Here is an 18681-nt window from a genome sequence, read left to right as displayed (position 1 = left end):
AATGTTTACCCAGGTATTGGCTGTTGTATTTATAAATGTTGTTATGTATTTATCATGTCACTATATGATGTTACTATAAATGTTGTATTGACTTGTAAAAGAGCCCTTGAGGCCTACTTGCAGAATAAATTTTTGAATTTTGTATATAATTGATGGTGATCAGGTACTTCAAGCGGCGCACCAGCGTGTATGTGGAGTTCGTGCCTCAGATCGTGTTCCTGGTGCTGCTGTTCTTCTACATGGTGCTGCTCATGTTCATCAAGTGGACCAGCTACGGCTCCACGCCGCCGCACTTCGGCGACCCAGGTCAGTGCCAGGACACGTCAACCTTCGCATTCCACACGGGTCATATTTCGCCGTTAAACTTATCATTTGGGGAAACTATTATAAAATTTATGAATTTAATATGTACTATACCTTTTTGGATTTTTTTATACCACGTCGGTGGGAAACAAGCATACGGCCCGCCTGATGGTGAGCAATCTCCGTAGCCTATGGACGCCTGCAACACCAGATATATTACATGCGTGTGCGCGTGTAAAAATTGGCATTACTTTTTGCGAAAACGGCTGGCGTCTGACCTTTACCTCAACGGAGAAGTAGGCGTTTTTGGGATTAATCCGGTTTTCTCACGATGTTTCCTTTCACCGAATAGCTACTGGTAAATATGTATAAATTAAGCTATTTCCAGTTTAGAAGTCGTACACCTTACCTACACAATATTGTTTACAACCAAAGTGTTAAATATAACAACTACAATTTAAATACCATGAAATAACCAGTCCTCGCAATTGAAGTGAAAAACTTTGTGTAATTCGAGCATAAATAACCATTTTATTCTCTAATCGCTTAAGTCCTCATTATTTCATACTCTCATTAGATAATATATTAAACTTAACACGTTTTTCCACAGCTTACGTGACAACCAGCGCATTCTGTGCACCCTCCATCCTGATCACATTCATCAACATGATGCTGTTCAAACAAGACGACAACGATCCGTCGCGGGAAATGTGCGCCGAGAACATGACCATGTACGCAGGACAACTCGGCCTGCAGAAGGTAAGACAGACAGACAGCAGCCTAAACCATCAACATGATCAAACATGACGCCAAGGATCCGCAGGACAAGGACGCAGGACAACTCGGCCTGCAGAAGGTAAGACAGACAGACAGCAGCCTAAACCATCAACATGATCAAACATGACGCCAAGGATCCGCAGGACAAGGACGCAGGACAACTCGGCCTGCAGAAGGTAAGACAGACAGACAGCAGCCTAAACCGTCAACATGATCAAACATGACGCCAAGGATCCGCAGGACAAGGACGCAGGACAACTCGGCCTGCAGAAGGTAAGACAGACAGACAGCAGCCTAAACCATCAACATGATCAAACATGACGCCAAGGAACCGCAGGACAAGGACGTAGGACAACTCGGCCTGCAGGAGGTAAGACAGACAGACAGCAGCCTAAACCATCAACATGATCAAACATGACGCCAACGATCCGCAGGACAACTCGGCCTGCAGAAGGTAAGACAGACAGACAGCAGCCTAAACCATCAACATGATCAAACATGACGCCAACGATCCGCAGGACAAGGACGCAAGACAACTCGGCCTGCAGAAGGTAAGACAGACAGACAGCAGCCTAAACCATCAACATGATCAAACATGACGCCAACGATCCGCAGGACAAGGACGCAATACAACTCCGCCTGCAGGAGGTAAGACAGACAGACAGCAGCCTAAACCATCAACATGATCAAACATGACGCCAAGGATCCGCAGGACAAGGACGCAGGACAACTCGGCCTGCAGAAGGTAAGACAGACAGACAGCAGCCTAAACCATCAACATGATCAAACATGACGCCAAGGATCCGCAGGACAAGGACGCAGGACAACTCGGCCTGCAGAAGGTAAGACAGACAGACAGCAGCCTAAACCGTCAACATGATCAAACATGACGCCAAGGATCCGCAGGACAAGGACGCAGGACAACTCGGCCTGCAGAAGGTAAGACAGACAGACAGCAGCCTAAACCATCAACATGATCAAACATGACGCCAAGGAACCGCAGGACAAGGACGTAGGACAACTCGGCCTGCAGGAGGTAAGACAGACAGACAGCAGCCTAAACCATCAACATGATCAAACATGACGCCAACGATCCGCAGGACAACTCGGCCTGCAGAAGGTAAGACAGACAGACAGCAGCCTAAACCATCAACATGATCAAACATGACGCCAACGATCCGCAGGACAAGGACGCAAGACAACTCGGCCTGCAGAAGGTAAGACAGACAGACAGCAGCCTAAACCATCAACATGATCAAACATGACGCCAACGATCCGCAGGACAAGGACGCAATACAACTCCGCCTGCAGGAGGTAAGACAGACAGACAGCAGCCTAAACCATCAACATGATCAAACATGACGCCAAAGATCCGCAGGACAAGGACGCAATACAACTCCGCCTGCAGAAGGTAAGACAGACAGACAGCAGCCTAAACCATCAACATGATCAAACATGACGCCAAGAATCCGCAGGACAAGGACGCAAGACAACTCGGCCTGCAGAAGGTAAGACAGACAGACAGCAGCCTAAACCATCAACATGATCAAACATGACGCCAAGAATCCGCAGGACAAGGACGCAGGACAACTCGGCCTGCAGAAGGTAAGACAGACAGACAGCAGCCTAAACATGACGCCAAGAATCCGCAGGACAAGGACGCAAGACAACTCGGCCTGCAGAAGGTAAGACAGACAGACAGCAGCCTAAACCATCAACATGATCAAACATGACGCCAACGATCCGCAGGACAAGGACGCAATACAACTCCGCCTGCAGGAGGTAAGACAGACAGACAGCAGCCTAAACCATCAACATGATCAAACATGACGCCAAGGATCCGCAGGACAAGGACGCAATACAACTCCGCCTGCAGGAGGTAAGACAGACAGACAGCAGCCTAAACCATCAACATGATCAAACATGACGCCAACGATCCGCAGGACAAGGACGCAGGACAACTCGGCCTGCAGAAGGTAAAACAGACAGACAGCAGCCTAAACCATCAATTTGATCAAACATGACGCCAACGATCCGCAGGACAAGGACGTAGGACAACTCGGCCTGCAGAAGGTAAGACAGACAGACAGCAGCCTACACCATCAACATGATCAAACATGACGCCAAGAATCCGCAGGACAAGGACGTAGGACAACTCGGCCTGCAGAAGGTAAGACAGACAGACAGCAGCCTAAACCATCAACATGATCAAACATGACGCCAAGAATCCGCAGGACAAGGACGTAGGACAACTCGGCCTGCAGAAGGTAAAACAGACAGACAGCAGCCTAAACCATCAACATGATCAAACATGACGCCAAAGATCCGCAGGACAACTCGGCCTGCAAAAGGTAAGACAGACGTACAGCCTAAATCATTTACTCATCCTAAAGGATGGTTTTGGCTGTCAAGGGGTTAACTTTGACCGCCAAAGAAGTCAACTGGTACTTCGTGCATTCTGATAAGGTTCACCAGGTCAAGGATGACGCTCCACGCAAAATAGGGGTGGCGTGCAAACGGACAGATAATGGTACATTAACCAAGTGCAGTCCTGTTTGGCGCCATAAAGCTTTGAAGGGGCGCATTTTTAAAATGGTTGAGAAAAAACAGAATTGAAAAAATCGACAAGTCTACACTCGGCAAAAATAGCCTATTATGCATATGCCTATTCTTGGCTCAAGTACGGTATCATCTTTTGGGGAAATAGCACAGACGTAAACGATTTATTTTTGCTTCAGAAGAAATGCATACGCATTCTCGCAAATATATGGAGTCCAGAAAGCTGTAGACCACATTTCATTAAGTATGAAATTCTAACCCTAACCTTTATGTATATTTTCGAAATTTGTAAGTTCGTAAAAAACATTCGGACCTATTTACAAAATTAGTAGACCAGCCCCGACGCTTCGAAACAAGGTTTAAACATAATTTAGCTTTGCCTTCAACCTCTAAACTCCATAGTACAAGTCCAAAAGTCATGGCAGTTAAAATATATAACCACCTTAAAAATGATATCAAGGCTCAAAAAAATTACAAACAATTTAATAAAATGTTGAAAGACTTTCTGATAAATAAATGTTACTACAACTTACAGGACTTTTTTGATGATGATGTTACAGACACCTTCTAAGCAATTATAATTAACTATAATGAAAACAATTATATTTATTTATTGACATAATTTTATAACCAAAAACTAAATCTGTATTATGAATATTGTACATTAATTAATTTATTTGTTTGACATTTATTAGTGATCTCATATGTAATATAAGAATTGCTTCATGACTTTCTTAAATAAGTTGATAATTTTGCTAATAATATGATAATATGTTATGAGTTATGAATAATAAGATATTATATGCTGTGCCCTTGCAGGGTCCATGTGAGACATTGTATATCATGTATAACATCTATACTGTACCATGGTTGCAATAAAGAATGATTATGATTACATTAAAAAAACATAGGTATGGGGGGTGATTTGTCGATAAAATTCATCGTACTATACATGGTTAACGGCTCCACTATACGTGCACAAACACATTGTATATGAAACTGATTTGACTAGCGGTCAAATTCCCTATTATCATTTTTGCTACTTTGTTTTCTAACTGTCATATTTAGCTTGTTTCCAAACTTGGGGTATAATAAGTCAATCGAGGCTCAGCTAACAAGATGCTCAGGCCATAAAGTAACGTGTGGTGTTGGTTCCAGTTCTTCGTGGTGGTGGCGCTGCTGTGCGTGCCCGTCATGCTGCTCGGCAAGCCGTACTTCATCATGCAAGACCAGAAGAAACGCGCCGTGAGTATACTTGTCTCCCTCACACTTACGTTTAATCAAGCTGTCATAGTTGGAACAAGTGATCTTAATTATTTTTTATCATGTATTATTATTTTAGTTTACTCATAGAAAAAGTATCAAATGAATGAATGAAAATGTATGTATACAACATGTCTCTACTCCCTGGACATTGACCGAGATCCCAAGTAGAGTTCCTTCTCACTATTGACATCACATACTCTTTAATCGTGTATCTACATAGGGGCTGTTCCGAATTATTAAATCGTAAATCATCAATTTAATACTGTGTCGTTTGGAATGAGACTTTACATAGGTTAGAAATACCTTAATCGACACGTGCTGTTCATCTATATCAGAGTTATATACACGTTGTATAAGCATACAAGTTTTTCAACTTTGTACCTTACTTAGGCCACTCAGCAAGCTTGGTGGCTTAAACACAGTATTCTACTGAAAAGCTCTTTATTACATCACGATAATATAAAATACTATTACAGTACACAGTATTGGTTTTTTAGTACTTTCTAGTAATTTATGATTTAATAGGTCATTTGCTAAAATATTAATTAATTTTGTTTTTTTACGCTCTCATGTGGACAGATGGAGGTGAGATTTGACGAATTTTATTCAGAATCGAAAGAGCGCTATGATTGGCGTCCTAATACAAAGTTGCCAGAGACGATATAATAATGCGGTCCTGTTTGTTTACAAGAATGAACGTTCCCAATTATGTTTAACCCTTAAATAGTGATGTTTGCCGCCTACACAACAAAAAACATATAATATGCATAATTAGATAAAATTGATTGTCCTGTATAATTATTATGATCGTAAATTAATACACTTTCAGATGTTTTATTCATAAAGTGCAGTATTTTAGTTTAAAAAAATTACATTCGTTTTAAGACAAAATGGCGGAAATTTGTAGTATCTGGAATAGTTAGTGTTTTTAGTGTATGATTTTGGGAAAACAGTTTGCAATTGTTTTATATTTAAAATCTTTATCATAGGTATATCAGAAATAGTTTACCTTTCTGATAGTAGTACGATTTTTCAATACAACTCTTACTGAAATTTATATATTTACATAAATATGATTTAGCCTATGTAAAATCTAACACTGATTTAGCAGTAAAATCGATGTTTTAACTTTATTTTTATTTTTCCCAGAATCAGTAAGCAATTATGAAACACATATGTTAATTTCAGGCAATAAGAAAAACATGGATTTAAGAGTTAAAAATATTGGAACTATTTAGATATGTACACTTTTTTGCAATTATCAGCGATACTTGATAGGTGATAACTCCAGGTTGCTGTTATAATGTAGGTGACTATTTCTAAGTTCTGAATGTAGATTTTTTTTGTTGTCTATTTTTTTTTTTATTACAGATAAATCACAATTACAGAATATTTGATCGAAACGTATCGTTAAACCACAATGGTTCGTCTCGATACTCCATTCCGCAGTATTTAATAATTAGCTATACAATGCAATACACACTACTCGTACACATATAATTCGAAAATGACATTATGATTGCAAATATTACAAATTGAGCGCGTCTGTTATCATACCGACCGGCCGAGCTAAACAAGAACCGGTCCCCGGTTACTCGATACGGGCGGCTTCATTTGCACTAAATGAAATAACATAAATATAATAATAATAATAATTCAGCCTATATACGTCCCACTGCTGGGCACAGGCTTCCTCTCATGTGCAAGAGGGCTCGGGCTATAGTCCCCACGCTAGCCCAATGCGGATTGGGGACTTCACATACACCTTTGAATTTCTTCGCAGATGTGTGCAGGTTTCCTCACGATGTTTTCCTTCACCGAAAAGCTAGTGGTAAATATCAAATGACATTTCGTACATAAGTTCCGAAAAACTCATTGGTACGAGCCAAGATTTGAACCCACAACCTCCGGATTGAAAGTCGGACGTCATATCCACTCGGCCACCACCGCTTCATACATAAATATGCATTAGTTAAAATAATTTAATTGTTTAAGCATTTCCTTTAAATAAATAAATAAATATTATAGGATATCATTACACAAATTGACTAAGTCCCACAGTAAGCTCAATAAGGCTTGTGTTGAGGGTACTTTAGACAACGATATATATAATATATAAATATTTATAAATACTTAAATACATAGAAAACACCCATGACTCAACCCCATGACATCTTCTTAATAATCTTCATCTTTTATAATATTAGACATGTGAAAAATACTTTGTCTCTAATTGCCAAAAATGTTCAATGTTTGCCATTTTGGCATACTTATGAACCATTTTTATTCAAATATTGTTAACGATGTGCTGATATTACGTGAAACGGAAAACGATTATCAGGCCCGACATCGGTACTGCAAAATCAGTAGGCCGGATATCGGGAAGTGTGGATGTCATTGGCCCTTTAACACCTTGACAACAAAGGCGCGTTCAGATAGTACCTTCTCTGATCTGAGGGTATTTGTGAGTGGGCTCTGAGGGCCTACCGCGAACCACGTTCGACGTGTTCGTGTTACCTCTCTGTCGCACTTATAAATTCGTACGTAAGTGTGACAGGGAGGCAACACGTCGAACGTGGTTCGCGGTAAGCCCTCTGGGGGCCTACCGCGAAAACCGAAATTCGCAAATTGCGGGGATCTTTCTCTTTTACTCTCACTAAGACGTATTTAGAGTGACAGAGAAAAATGCTCGCAATTGACGAACTTCAATTTTTGCGGTAATAGCCCTGATGCCTTGCGGTATTTTATCGATCAATTAAATTGGTCGCACGTGAGTAGTCGTACCTACTAGTTATCTATAACTACATAGAAAACACCCATGACTCAGGAACAAATATCCATGTTCATCACACAAATACATGCCCTTACCAGGATTTGAACCCGGGACCATTAGCTTCGTAGGCAGGGTCACTACCCACTAGGCCAAACCGGTCGTCCTTTTTAAGAATATATGCTATATTGTTTGGTGTTATCTTATCTTTCCACTCTTTAGGATATTTTGAATTAAAAAGACTGTGTTCCAGCGTGCGGGTCACCAGAGCATCGAGGGTGCCGCCGAGAACGGCTCCGCCGGCGGCGCGCCCGTGCCCGCCGGGGGGCACCACGACGAGGACATCACCGAGGTCTTCATCCACCAGGTACCTTCACTTCGGATTCAATGCTTCGATACTCCTTACGAACTACATCTTAAATTGTAAATCTGAAGTTTATTTTAAACTTCCTAGTAGCGCCAATGTGGGACATTGATATCGACCGCTAAAAAATTACAGTCCACGAGAGTTGTTTCCAATTTTTTGAAACGCTTGTATTACGTTCTATATTAACTAAAAGTTGCCCTAAAATTCAACTTTTATACTAAAAACGGCTTTAAATATGTTAAATTAACAAAATATATTTTGACAGATGCTTTCGCGCCCAAAACGCTCTTCGAAAATTGTGTGGCGTCACAGCTTACGGTTTGACACATAACTACATACACACGTAGAAGATACGAACTGTCAACTGACATTGTCATTTGTTGTTTATCGCCTAACTGTCAACAGTGTCAATCCGAGAGTTGTGACGTCATCAGAATCTTCGATGACGTTTCGAGTTTGGTCACGTGACGTGTGCCAAAAGATATTTTAAATTCAATATTTACAAAAATATGGTCATTACAGGTCCCCTAAAAGTAGTTTAACATGTTCTTATAATCCAAAAGAATTTATTGGGATACAATTCTGCCCTAAGATTTGTAGATGGAAACAACCCTATTGAAGAGTCTCTCAAAAATATGCACCTCAGCGTTGTGAAACCTTTAAAATGTCTGTTAAGAAAATAACTATACGTCTCTGTCATATTGAATAATATTCTTGACTTGGTACATACTAGTTATGTATTCTGTAGCATTAGTTTATGAGACTGCTAGCTTAACAGTCCAGACGCGATTTATTTATTTAGTATAAATTTTATTTTGACACTTGGAGAGACTTTACACCTCCAAATTTTATTAGTATTAGTACTCTGACATTGGGGACCTTTTACATCTCCAGATTTAATGTGTTTTTAACCATAGAGACTATACATCTCTATTGTATTGTAGTAATTATTTATTTTAAGATTATTATAATGTAATGTTTACCCAGGTATTGGCTGTTATATTTATAAATGTTGTTATGTATTTTTCATGTCACTATATGATGTTACAATAAATGTTGTATTGACTTGTAAAAGAGCCCTTGAGGCCTACTTGCAGAATAAATTTTTGAATTTTGACAATTTTATTATGTTCAGCTAAGTCAAAGGAAAAATAATATATAATAGGCCTTATAAAATGCTCTAGATATTGTTTTTTTTTTTTTTTATACTACGTCGGTAGCAAACAAGCATACGGCCTGCCTGATGGTAAGCAGTCTCCGTAGCCTATGTACGCCTGCAACTCCAGAGGAGTTACATGCGCGTTGCCGACCCTAACCCCACCCCCCTCGTTGAGCTCTGGCAACCTTACTCACCGGCAGGAACACAACACTATGAGTAGGGTCAAGTGTTATTTGGCTGCGGTTTTCTGTAAGGTGGAGGTACTTCCCCAGTTGGGCTCTGCTCTAGATCTGGAATGACATCCGCTGTGCTGTGCCCTACCACACAAGGCGAGATGACATTATATTGTATCCTATATGCATCGTTATTATAATAATAATTTACACCGTGTTGTATTCCTCAGGCCATCCACACGATCGAGTACGTGCTAGGAAGCATCTCCCACACGGCCTCGTACCTGCGCCTGTGGGCCCTGTCCCTCGCCCACGCGCAGCTGGCTGAAGTGGCCTGGAACATGCTGCTTCGGAAAGGTATCTGACTAGTGACTTTATACTCTCATAGCTCAAAAAAAAAGAAAACTCTCCGTACAAAAAAATCTATGTAAATATTGGATACACTCACAAAATATCTCGAAAATCGGTTGAGAAATGCGACTTGTAGAGAAAGACAGACGGACATACGAAGCATTATTGCTCAAATGGAAACGGAGACGCTTCACGTTGGCAAATTCAAATTGGTGGCGGAAGATTGTTCCAACACCGCGTAGCAGCGTACCGGAAGCTGCCACGGAAACTAGCCGATCTGTGTCTTGGACAGATGAGGCGGGGGGTTGCCTTACGTGTTCGAGAGAGTCTTTCGTGGAGGTATGATGGTTGTTTGGTCAGCATAGTCCCGAACGAGAGTGAAGCAAAACGTAATTTTCTACGGGCCTCCATTTTAAGCTTATTGCCACTGTTCAAAAACGGTGTCACATGTGTGTACATGTTGCGTGGGAGCACGATAACTAAATAATACGATTCAAATATCATTCCGATGTCAGTCAACGTTCGAATTAGCCTGTATGAGTTATTATGGTATCTCATGATATTCGTTTTTGACAGTTTAGGTATCTTAGGTTACGGACGCCTAAGCCTTTGACCGAAGGCGTCACCTGACGCGCGGGGCTGCCACCCAATGTCAGCCTGCATTCCAATAAGTTTCATGTCGACGCGCCGAACACGATAGGCGTGCCGTTTAAACGGTTGAAAATGTACAGAATGCGTGATTCATTACACAGCTACATATTTCCGTCCAGGCCTGCAGTCCAGCGGGTTCTCGGGCGGCATCTTCCTGTACGTGGTGTTCGCGGGCTGGGCCGCCATCTCCGTGTCCATCCTGGTGCTCATGGAGGGGCTGTCCGCCTTCCTGCACACGCTGCGCCTGCACTGGTGCGTACACACCCGAGCTCCTACCTGGGGGCCTACCGCGAAAACGGAAATTCGCTAATTGCGTGGATCTTTCTCTTTTGCTCTCACTAAGACCTGTTGCTACCTTTCTTTACATTGTAAATCTGTTTTTTTTTTATTTGTCTTCTTTGTGGTGCAATAAAGAATATTTACTTACTTAAGACGTAATTAGAATGATAGAGAAAAATGCCCGGAATTGACGAACTTCGATTTTCGCGGTTATAGCCCAGGGGCCATTTCTCCAATAATAATATTACTTGTGTTGGGTAACCCATACGATTTGACATTTCGTGGACTAATATTACTCTAATACCGTTCGAGAAATGGGCCCCAGGCCACAGAATTAATACTACGTACAGAGTGGCCACGCCTGACTGAATAGAAACCTCACCCCGCGGTGGCAATTTTACTTCAGATTAATATATTATTCCCACTGGCATGGCTTTGACGAAAAGTTTAAATTGCATGTTTATAGGGAGCGTGCACAGCACAGCGGCCGTCAGATTTTTGGCGTAAATGTGATATTTATTGTTCCGATGTAGCCCACAAAATGGCAGAACCTACTATGCACAAGAAAACATGTGACGTGTAAATATACATGTTTATGGTTCCGATTCAGGCCACAAGATGGCAGACCCTCCAACGCGCACGGTCCCTATTGCTTGCCAACTTAATGTAATATATTTTCTCAAACTTGCAATGAAATGTTCACATGACTTACTTCAAATTAGGTCCGGAAATACTACGTATCCGACACGATAATATGTAAAGGGATTTTTTTTTTTGATGAAAAAAGTTGGTACAATATACATTTACATAATATTTCGCCAAACATAACGTTTATCGGCGAATGTTGCACTCTCTTACAGTTTTTGTGTACCCGATCTTATCTTATGAACAGGGGTCGGACAAAAAGTGCGGATGACGTAAAAAGGACGTAATCTTGCACACAGGATGATGTTTGAGTTTATATTTAAACTTCCGTGTGACATGTAGTAAAATACAAAAAATACGGAAAATTGCCACAATATTTGAGTAAAGATGACATTTTAGAGCGTTTTCTTATAAATGTTAGCTAAATATAATCGTGAAGATACAATAGCTAAACAATAACGAAGTCAATTTATTGTTCATCTGATTGACAATGTGTCAGTCAAAAACGTACTTACTCATTTCAAGTGACGATATCGCTTAATAAAGAGGTTGATAAATGATAAGTGATAATTGTTTATGAAAATCAAAAATACTATTTGAAATCATCCTATAAGTGGTTTGACGTCACCCGCACTTTTTGTACGACCCCTGCTTATGAACTATTTATTTATCTATGTATTTATGATTATGACTTATTCTAAGTATTATATATATGTATGTATTTCATACAGCCTTACACACCTAGGCCTGTAAGGCAATCTTCTTGTGCCATTAAACATCAAATTGTGACACTTCTGAGCATTCAACCATCAAATAGTAGTATGTTCAAAATTTGTTATAACTGTGTAAATCTACGAATAAAACAAATTGACTACATTTTTCATTTTTTATTGCAAGTTTGAGAAAAGCACTAAGTATACAAATATCGGTGAGAAATGGAGTTGCCGGCCGCGTATATCTACTTGGCCTCAAACCCTTCGTTACCGATCTCTATAGTAATGTACTATTTCTTGCCTCTTTACATTTTTTATTTCTTTATTTATTTCAAGATTAATCTTAAGTGGTAAGTATACATGTTTTATTTGCCAAACAGCACAGTTTGTTGCCAAGGTTACGCAAGAATATGTTCAGCAGAATGCCCTTAAGAACTTTCACAAACATTTATGCGTATATGGACATATCGCGCACATTCTAACAGACACTGAAACGATTTTTACTATGGCGTATTCGCCCTTTGACCTAATCGAGGAATGAAGGCGTGGTTCACTACTACAACATATATATAATATAATAACCTTACTGCCTAATCCATTTTTGTATACCTCATAATAAATACGATACACCAACACGCACCACACTTTTACATAATCCATACTACGACATTTATTATTATTATTTTATAGGTAAGCTACTAATTATTTATGTATATATATATATATGTTTTTTTTTGTTACATCGTGAATAGTTCGTGATCTGGGTTCTAGCAGAATTATCAGTGCTTCACCCGAAAGAGTGGAGCGTATTACTGAGCCAGAACCCTTTTGTTTTGCTGCAGCGCACACACCACACATTACCTTTTATTGATGCTTTTTGTTTTTTATTTAATTTTTATTTTGGTGTTGCTATTGTTTGTATTTTTTTTTTGTTTAGTTGTGTGTGGCAAGCGAATAAATGGTTTATCTGTCTATCTATCTAAATTACGGATTGATTGGCCATTTCTTACTCGGTAATACTGTTTTAGTATCTATTTCGTATTCGTGTGACAAATTGGGGCAACTGAACTGTCATCGAACGAGCGATCAAAGCGAAGTAAAGTTCTTACATTCAACTTGGAACACACGGCTGGCTAGGGGCACGTCCCGGCATTCCGATGTTTTTAAGCCGAACTATCAGTGGATAGTTTGATGGACAATAACTTAAGTTAATCTGTAAGAATTTAAATGAAATTAGGTAAACGTGTAGTTGAGGGCATTATCTTTTAGTCATTAAATTATGAGAAGGCTCGATCAAGGCGTTATGGAGCTAGAAGGCCAAAAAGCTATTTGGGAGGGGTCTTGCTATTCTGGTCATTTATTTGCAAGCAAATATGATCGAGGTTGGTATCAAATGAAAGTGCTCGATATGTGTATTTATAATCTTGTTTTTTAATTTACGATTTTATTAAAAATAAAATAAATATAATACAGGTATTCTATATTTGACAAGATTACGGCTTAAAACAGATACAGTCTATTTTAATCTCTATGGTAACTTAATTCTATCAATTAATCCACAGACCTTACAATAAATCGCACGTGGTTTTCGATCCACTGCCGACTAACCCCATTATTCATAAACGTCTACTAAAGTTGACAAGCCGCTAATAATCGTTTGTCCCTTTCCATACCAATACGTCGGAAAGGGACAAACGATTATTAGCGGCTTTTCAAATTTAGTAGACGTTTATGAATAAGGGGATAAGTAGGTGCAACAAGTTCATTTGATCTATCTTTTTGGCGAACCGCAAGTTCACAGTTCGGGGCGAACTACTAGTTTTAATATGTGAGACATGATGACAAGGGTTATAAATGTTACTATAGTACATTATGCAACGAGGGGGGTAAGTGAAATCTTGGATACGAGGGCGGGAATTTAAGACCGGAATTAAAGACTCGAGTCTGCAATATTCTTACCCCCGGAGTTACACACAATGATTTACATCACACTTACGAAGAAAAAACTAAATTTTAAGTGAAATAATTCTTAAATACGGTGACATATCAAACATTCGTCCGCCATTTTGTAATTTCTTGACAGGTTAGGCATCGAAGGCACAGACCTATTCGGCATTCAGCCACGATTGAAAATGATGTAAAAATAATTAAACGGCTGTTAAATTAATAAAATTAACAATTTTAAAAATATTAAATTATAAACGTCAGTATTTTAAAAGTAAAACTCATTTATGCTACTTGGTTTGTATGAATAAGTGACATAATTTTAAAAAATAGCTTTAACTCCCTCGATAACTCCCGCGGGAACAAAATAGGCCTTTGTCCTTCAGTACACCTGCATGAAATAAGATTTTTCGAGCAAGTGTGATGAAAACGTCATTTTAATTTCAGGGTGGAGTTCCAGAGCAAGTTCTACGCCGGCGAGGGCTACCTCTTCCAGCCCTTCTCGTTCGAGGTCATCCTCGAGTCCGCCGGCCAGGGCGACGAGTAAACACAACCTCCATCAGGCGAGCAACACAAATAACTTTATTATGGCAGATATTACAATACTATGTTTCCACTTAACCTCGTAACGCCCCTTATGGGACATACACAGATTTTATGTGTACAATAGTGCATATAAGTAATATTTTTACCACAGCGGTTAATAGAAAAGAGTACCCCTTTAAGAAAATTAAGCTTTATAGCTATTAACTTTGCGTATGTTTACAGTAGAAACTTAAACTTAATTGTTATATATTTAATGTAATTTTGACATTTCTTAAAATGATAATTTTGTTACATTTGGGTACATTGATTTTTTGAAAAATAACTAAACTGTAAAACTAGAATCAGAAAGACCATGAATAAATTGTGTGGTAATTCTTACGGGGTTAAGAATTTAGTCAAAAGCATTCATAATTAAAAAATATAAACATTAAATTCAACTTCATTCAATACCTATTTATAAAAATTGTAAACTAGTTGAATTTCTATTAACACATTGAGTGCCGGGAACCCGCTCGGCGGGCGCTCTGTTCAGTCGCTTTCCTCTACAAAGCGGGAAAACGCCACAATCGGCTACGCGTGTAGCGCTACGAAAACGTTGGCAGTGAATGCGTTAATATAATAAACATTAGAAAATTTTGATACATAGTCAAAATAAAGGTTATATAAAATAAAACTTTAGATCTCTTAAAACGTTGCTTAGCCTACTTGATGTGATTGTAGAACTTAGGTCGGTATTTCCACGGACTTAAAGCCACTTAATATTGAACCTAGTGTAATGTATTTATTGGTGTTATTTTCGCTTCTCTTTTAACGCGTAAGATAAGTATAATTGTTGAAATCATAAATGCTGTAACTAAACTTTATATTTTTTTATACCATTCCGTTCTCAAGGGTACAAAACATAAGTAAATGAATACTAAAATGCTTAGAGTTGTGCGAAATATTGTGGCTGCTTTTGGTTAAAACCTACAGTGACATGATCAAAGAGAATTTGAAATAGACGTCAAAGAAAACTTTGTGGACACAGTGAATTTATTGCCATTACAAGCATTTATTGACAAGCGCTGGTGGCCTAGCGGTAAGAGCGTGCGACTTGCAATCCGGAGGTCGCGGGTTCAAACCCCGGCTCGTACCAATGAGTTTTTCGGAACTTATGTACGAAATATCATTTGATATTTACCAGTCGCTTTTCGGTGAAGGAAAACATCGCGAGGAAACCGGACTAATCCCAACAAGGCCTAGTTTACCCTCTGGGTTGGAAGGGCAGATGGCAGTCGCTTTCGTAAAAATTAGTGCCTACGCCAAATCTTGGGATTAGTTGTCAAGCGGACCCCAGGCTCCCATGAGCCGTGGCAAAATGCCGGGACAACGCGAGGAAGAAGGAGAGTGAATTTATTGCCATCTTTCGACACGTGATTAAAACTTTTGAACGCCATTTGACTTTGATCCTTATTCTTTCACTGATATGTGTTAAATTTGTTAAATATCAAACAGTAGCGCCATCTAATAGATTAAAGGCCAAAGGCAATGCCGGATTTAGAGGTCTGGAGGCCTCGGGCAATAAAGGAGTGGCGGCCCCCTGGCCTCAAATTATTTTCCAAATAAAATGGTTAATTTTCCGAAGTCTCTATTGTGGGGGCCCCTCTTTTGTGGAGGCCCCAAGCTGTAGCCCCTAAACCCGGCCCTGGCCAAAGGTATGGCGGAATCGTTTCCAGCGATGTCGCAACAAATTTAACACATATCATTGAATAAGGATCAAAATCAAATGGCGCTCTAAATGTTATAATCATGTGTCGAAAGATGGCAGTAAATTTACTGTGGCTACAAAATTTTCTTTAACAATCCACCTTCATTTTAAATTCTTTGTACTTCTACTTCAGGTGTTAAATTGGCTACATTATTTGTCATTACTTTCAGCGTCTTAGGTCAAGGAATTTAATTTCAGTACGCTTTCGTACTTTATAACATTGACAACAGTGTGAGGGTCCTAGCAACTATGGAGTGTGGAATAAAAGGAGGAACATCTCTATGTATGAAAAGTGTCCATCAAAAAACATTAAAGAGGCGGCGCCACAATACACCGAAATAAAATGTCATTTATTTAATCGTATGGCATGCATGGTTAGGCAATCAGAGAACAGCTTTGAGGTTGTTAAGCCAGGTAACTACGTCGGGTGTCAAGACATCTAGATCCTCAGCTGGGCCAGGATAGAAGTGAAGTGGGCAGCGCCGAAATATGTGCTCAATGGTTTGTTCTTCTTCGCCGCACTCGCAGAGCGGAGACTCCTTCCAAGCCCACTTATGTTGGAAATAATTACAGCGGCCATGACCTGTTCTCAACCTGTTCAGACGACACCAGATCTTTCGAGGTAGATGGAACCCTTTTGGTTTTTTCGTCGGATCTGGGAGATAGAGGTCATCTTTTCCAACCGTGGCAGTAGACCATTCATCTTTCCACCGGTCCAAGATGTTAAAATTGCTTAGGCTTGGCGCTATAGCACAGGGTGGGTTTCGAGAGACCAAACGTTGTGGGGGAGGGTAGCAGAACTCTTTATGGGCTGGTAACGTTGGATTTTTCAGAATCTTCTCCACTTCTCTCTTCAAAGCCTGAGCGCGTCGGAGATGAGGCGGGGCTACATGGCTTAGTAGTGGCAGCCAGTGGACCGGAGTAGATTTGATAGTGCCGGAGATGCAACGCATGGTATCGTGCAGTTTGACGTCCACTTTGTTGGTATGTGCACTCCCCAACCATACTGGTGCGCAGTACTCCGCCGCAGAGTACACAAGCGCGATCCCTGATGTGCGTAAGCAATCCGCCGAAGCTCCCCAGCTGGTGCCACAGAGTTTATGGTGAATGTCATAGACCTATTTATATAGATGTGCTATACGCGTGCGTCCGTGCGGGACAGAACATACGCAATGCGACAAAATTAAAAACACATTTTAACATTCCTGACAACATACCCAAAACAACCTACGTAATTTGGTCGGGTTATTTGTTGCTTCTCCCCCATTTCATCTCTATATTATACCTCTATGATTCATGTAATCCATGAGCCTACCTAGCGCCACAGGAGAGATTAGGAACTATTATTTAAAGCTGATAGCTGGTCACTTTTGCAATAGTTCTGCCATAAGAGATTTTCCTCCTTTTAATTCCACACTTCATACTAGCGGCTTCCATATAGGGAGCGTGCATGAACTATAGGAGGCAGCACAGGAGCCGTCAGATTTTTGGCGCGAGGCGTAAATGTGATGTTTTTTGTTCCGATGGAGCCCACAAGATGGCAGAACCTACTATGCACAAGAAAACTCTTGACGTGTAAATGTGCCTGTTTATGGTTCCGATTCAGACCACAAGATGGCAGACCCTCCAATGCGCACGGTCCCTATATTGATTGTCACTGTGATAAGTTACGAAATGGGACAAACATTAAATTCTTTAACTGTTCCTTTGCTTATGTTCAAAATAACATTTTTGTATTGTGTACATGTTTTTTTGCAATTTAGGAAATAAATGTGTGAATTAATAATTTTGTATTCTTGATCCCTTGTACTTAATCTGATGTATTGGTGTGCTCTCTCTAAGATAGTTCGAGTCATTCCGATAGGGCAATAGTTCACATGTTGAAGATCACAATAATAAATGTTTATGTAGTATGCAACGAATATAGTTTCATTTTTAGCTTTTAAGATTTATCTTTACAAAAATATCCTTGGACATTTTCGAGAAAATGCATATGTTATGTACCGTAAAATGGGGTTAGTTGAGATCGCGGGGAGGGTTGGGTTATGAATGAGTAGAGAAGGGATGGCAGGGGGGTGAGATGGAATTTTAAAGCTACTGCTACCTAAATAATGTATTACAACTTGAAATGGAGCTATAGTAATTTTCATAATAAAAAAAATCGATCCAACAATGTTCCAAAATCACATTTGTATGAAATCCCATCTCACCCCAACTACGAGGGGCTACGGGGTGAGGTGGGATTTCGTGTTTATTGTAAAAGTTATGAAATGGAACTATCCAAAATAATGAAAAATCGAAAATACAAACGTCCGGAACACTTATTATATACACCATTCAGTTTACATATGTAAAAATAAAATGGTATGAAGGTTTGAACTTCGACTTCGTCCCTACTCACCCCATTTTACGGTACTTGTTTTGTGCAATA

At 39.9% G+C, this 18681-nt stretch overlaps 2 protein-coding genes across 4 annotated transcripts in view; one reads left to right on the top strand and one right to left on the bottom strand.

Moving 5' to 3' along the window:
- The window catches only part of LOC133520858 (V-type proton ATPase 116 kDa subunit a 1-like), a 78558-nt gene extending 60390 nt beyond the window's left edge, over window positions 1–18168 (top strand). For all 3 annotated transcript variants that reach the window (XM_061855548.1, XM_061855549.1, XM_061855546.1), the window contains 7 exons: window positions 164–306; window positions 914–1062; window positions 4798–4884; window positions 7929–8042; window positions 9605–9731; window positions 10496–10628; window positions 14405–18168. In XM_061855548.1, the coding sequence (XP_061711532.1) occupies window positions 164–306; window positions 914–1062; window positions 4798–4884; window positions 7929–8042; window positions 9605–9731; window positions 10496–10628; window positions 14405–14504 (853 nt within the window). In that variant the 3' untranslated portion in view covers window positions 14505–18168. The remainder of the gene's footprint in view (window positions 1–163; window positions 307–913; window positions 1063–4797; window positions 4885–7928; window positions 8043–9604; window positions 9732–10495; window positions 10629–14404) is intronic.
- LOC133520334 (uncharacterized) lies at window positions 16634–18656 on the bottom strand. The gene is made up of 2 exons (XM_061854707.1): window positions 18652–18656; window positions 16634–17333 (listed from the first exon to the last, which is right to left on the bottom strand). The coding sequence occupies exons 1-2, from the start codon at window positions 18654–18656 to the stop codon at window positions 16634–16636; spliced, it is 705 nt and encodes a 234-aa protein (XP_061710691.1).
- Between the last annotated feature and the right edge of the window lie 25 nt (window positions 18657–18681).

Source organism: Cydia pomonella, chromosome 8 (genome assembly GCF_033807575.1).
Source record: "Cydia pomonella isolate Wapato2018A chromosome 8, ilCydPomo1, whole genome shotgun sequence".
Classification (NCBI taxonomy): domain Eukaryota; kingdom Metazoa; phylum Arthropoda; class Insecta; order Lepidoptera; family Tortricidae; genus Cydia; species Cydia pomonella.
The sequence above is the reverse complement of the archived record's forward strand: the minus strand, read 5'-3'. Positions and strand labels throughout refer to the sequence as shown.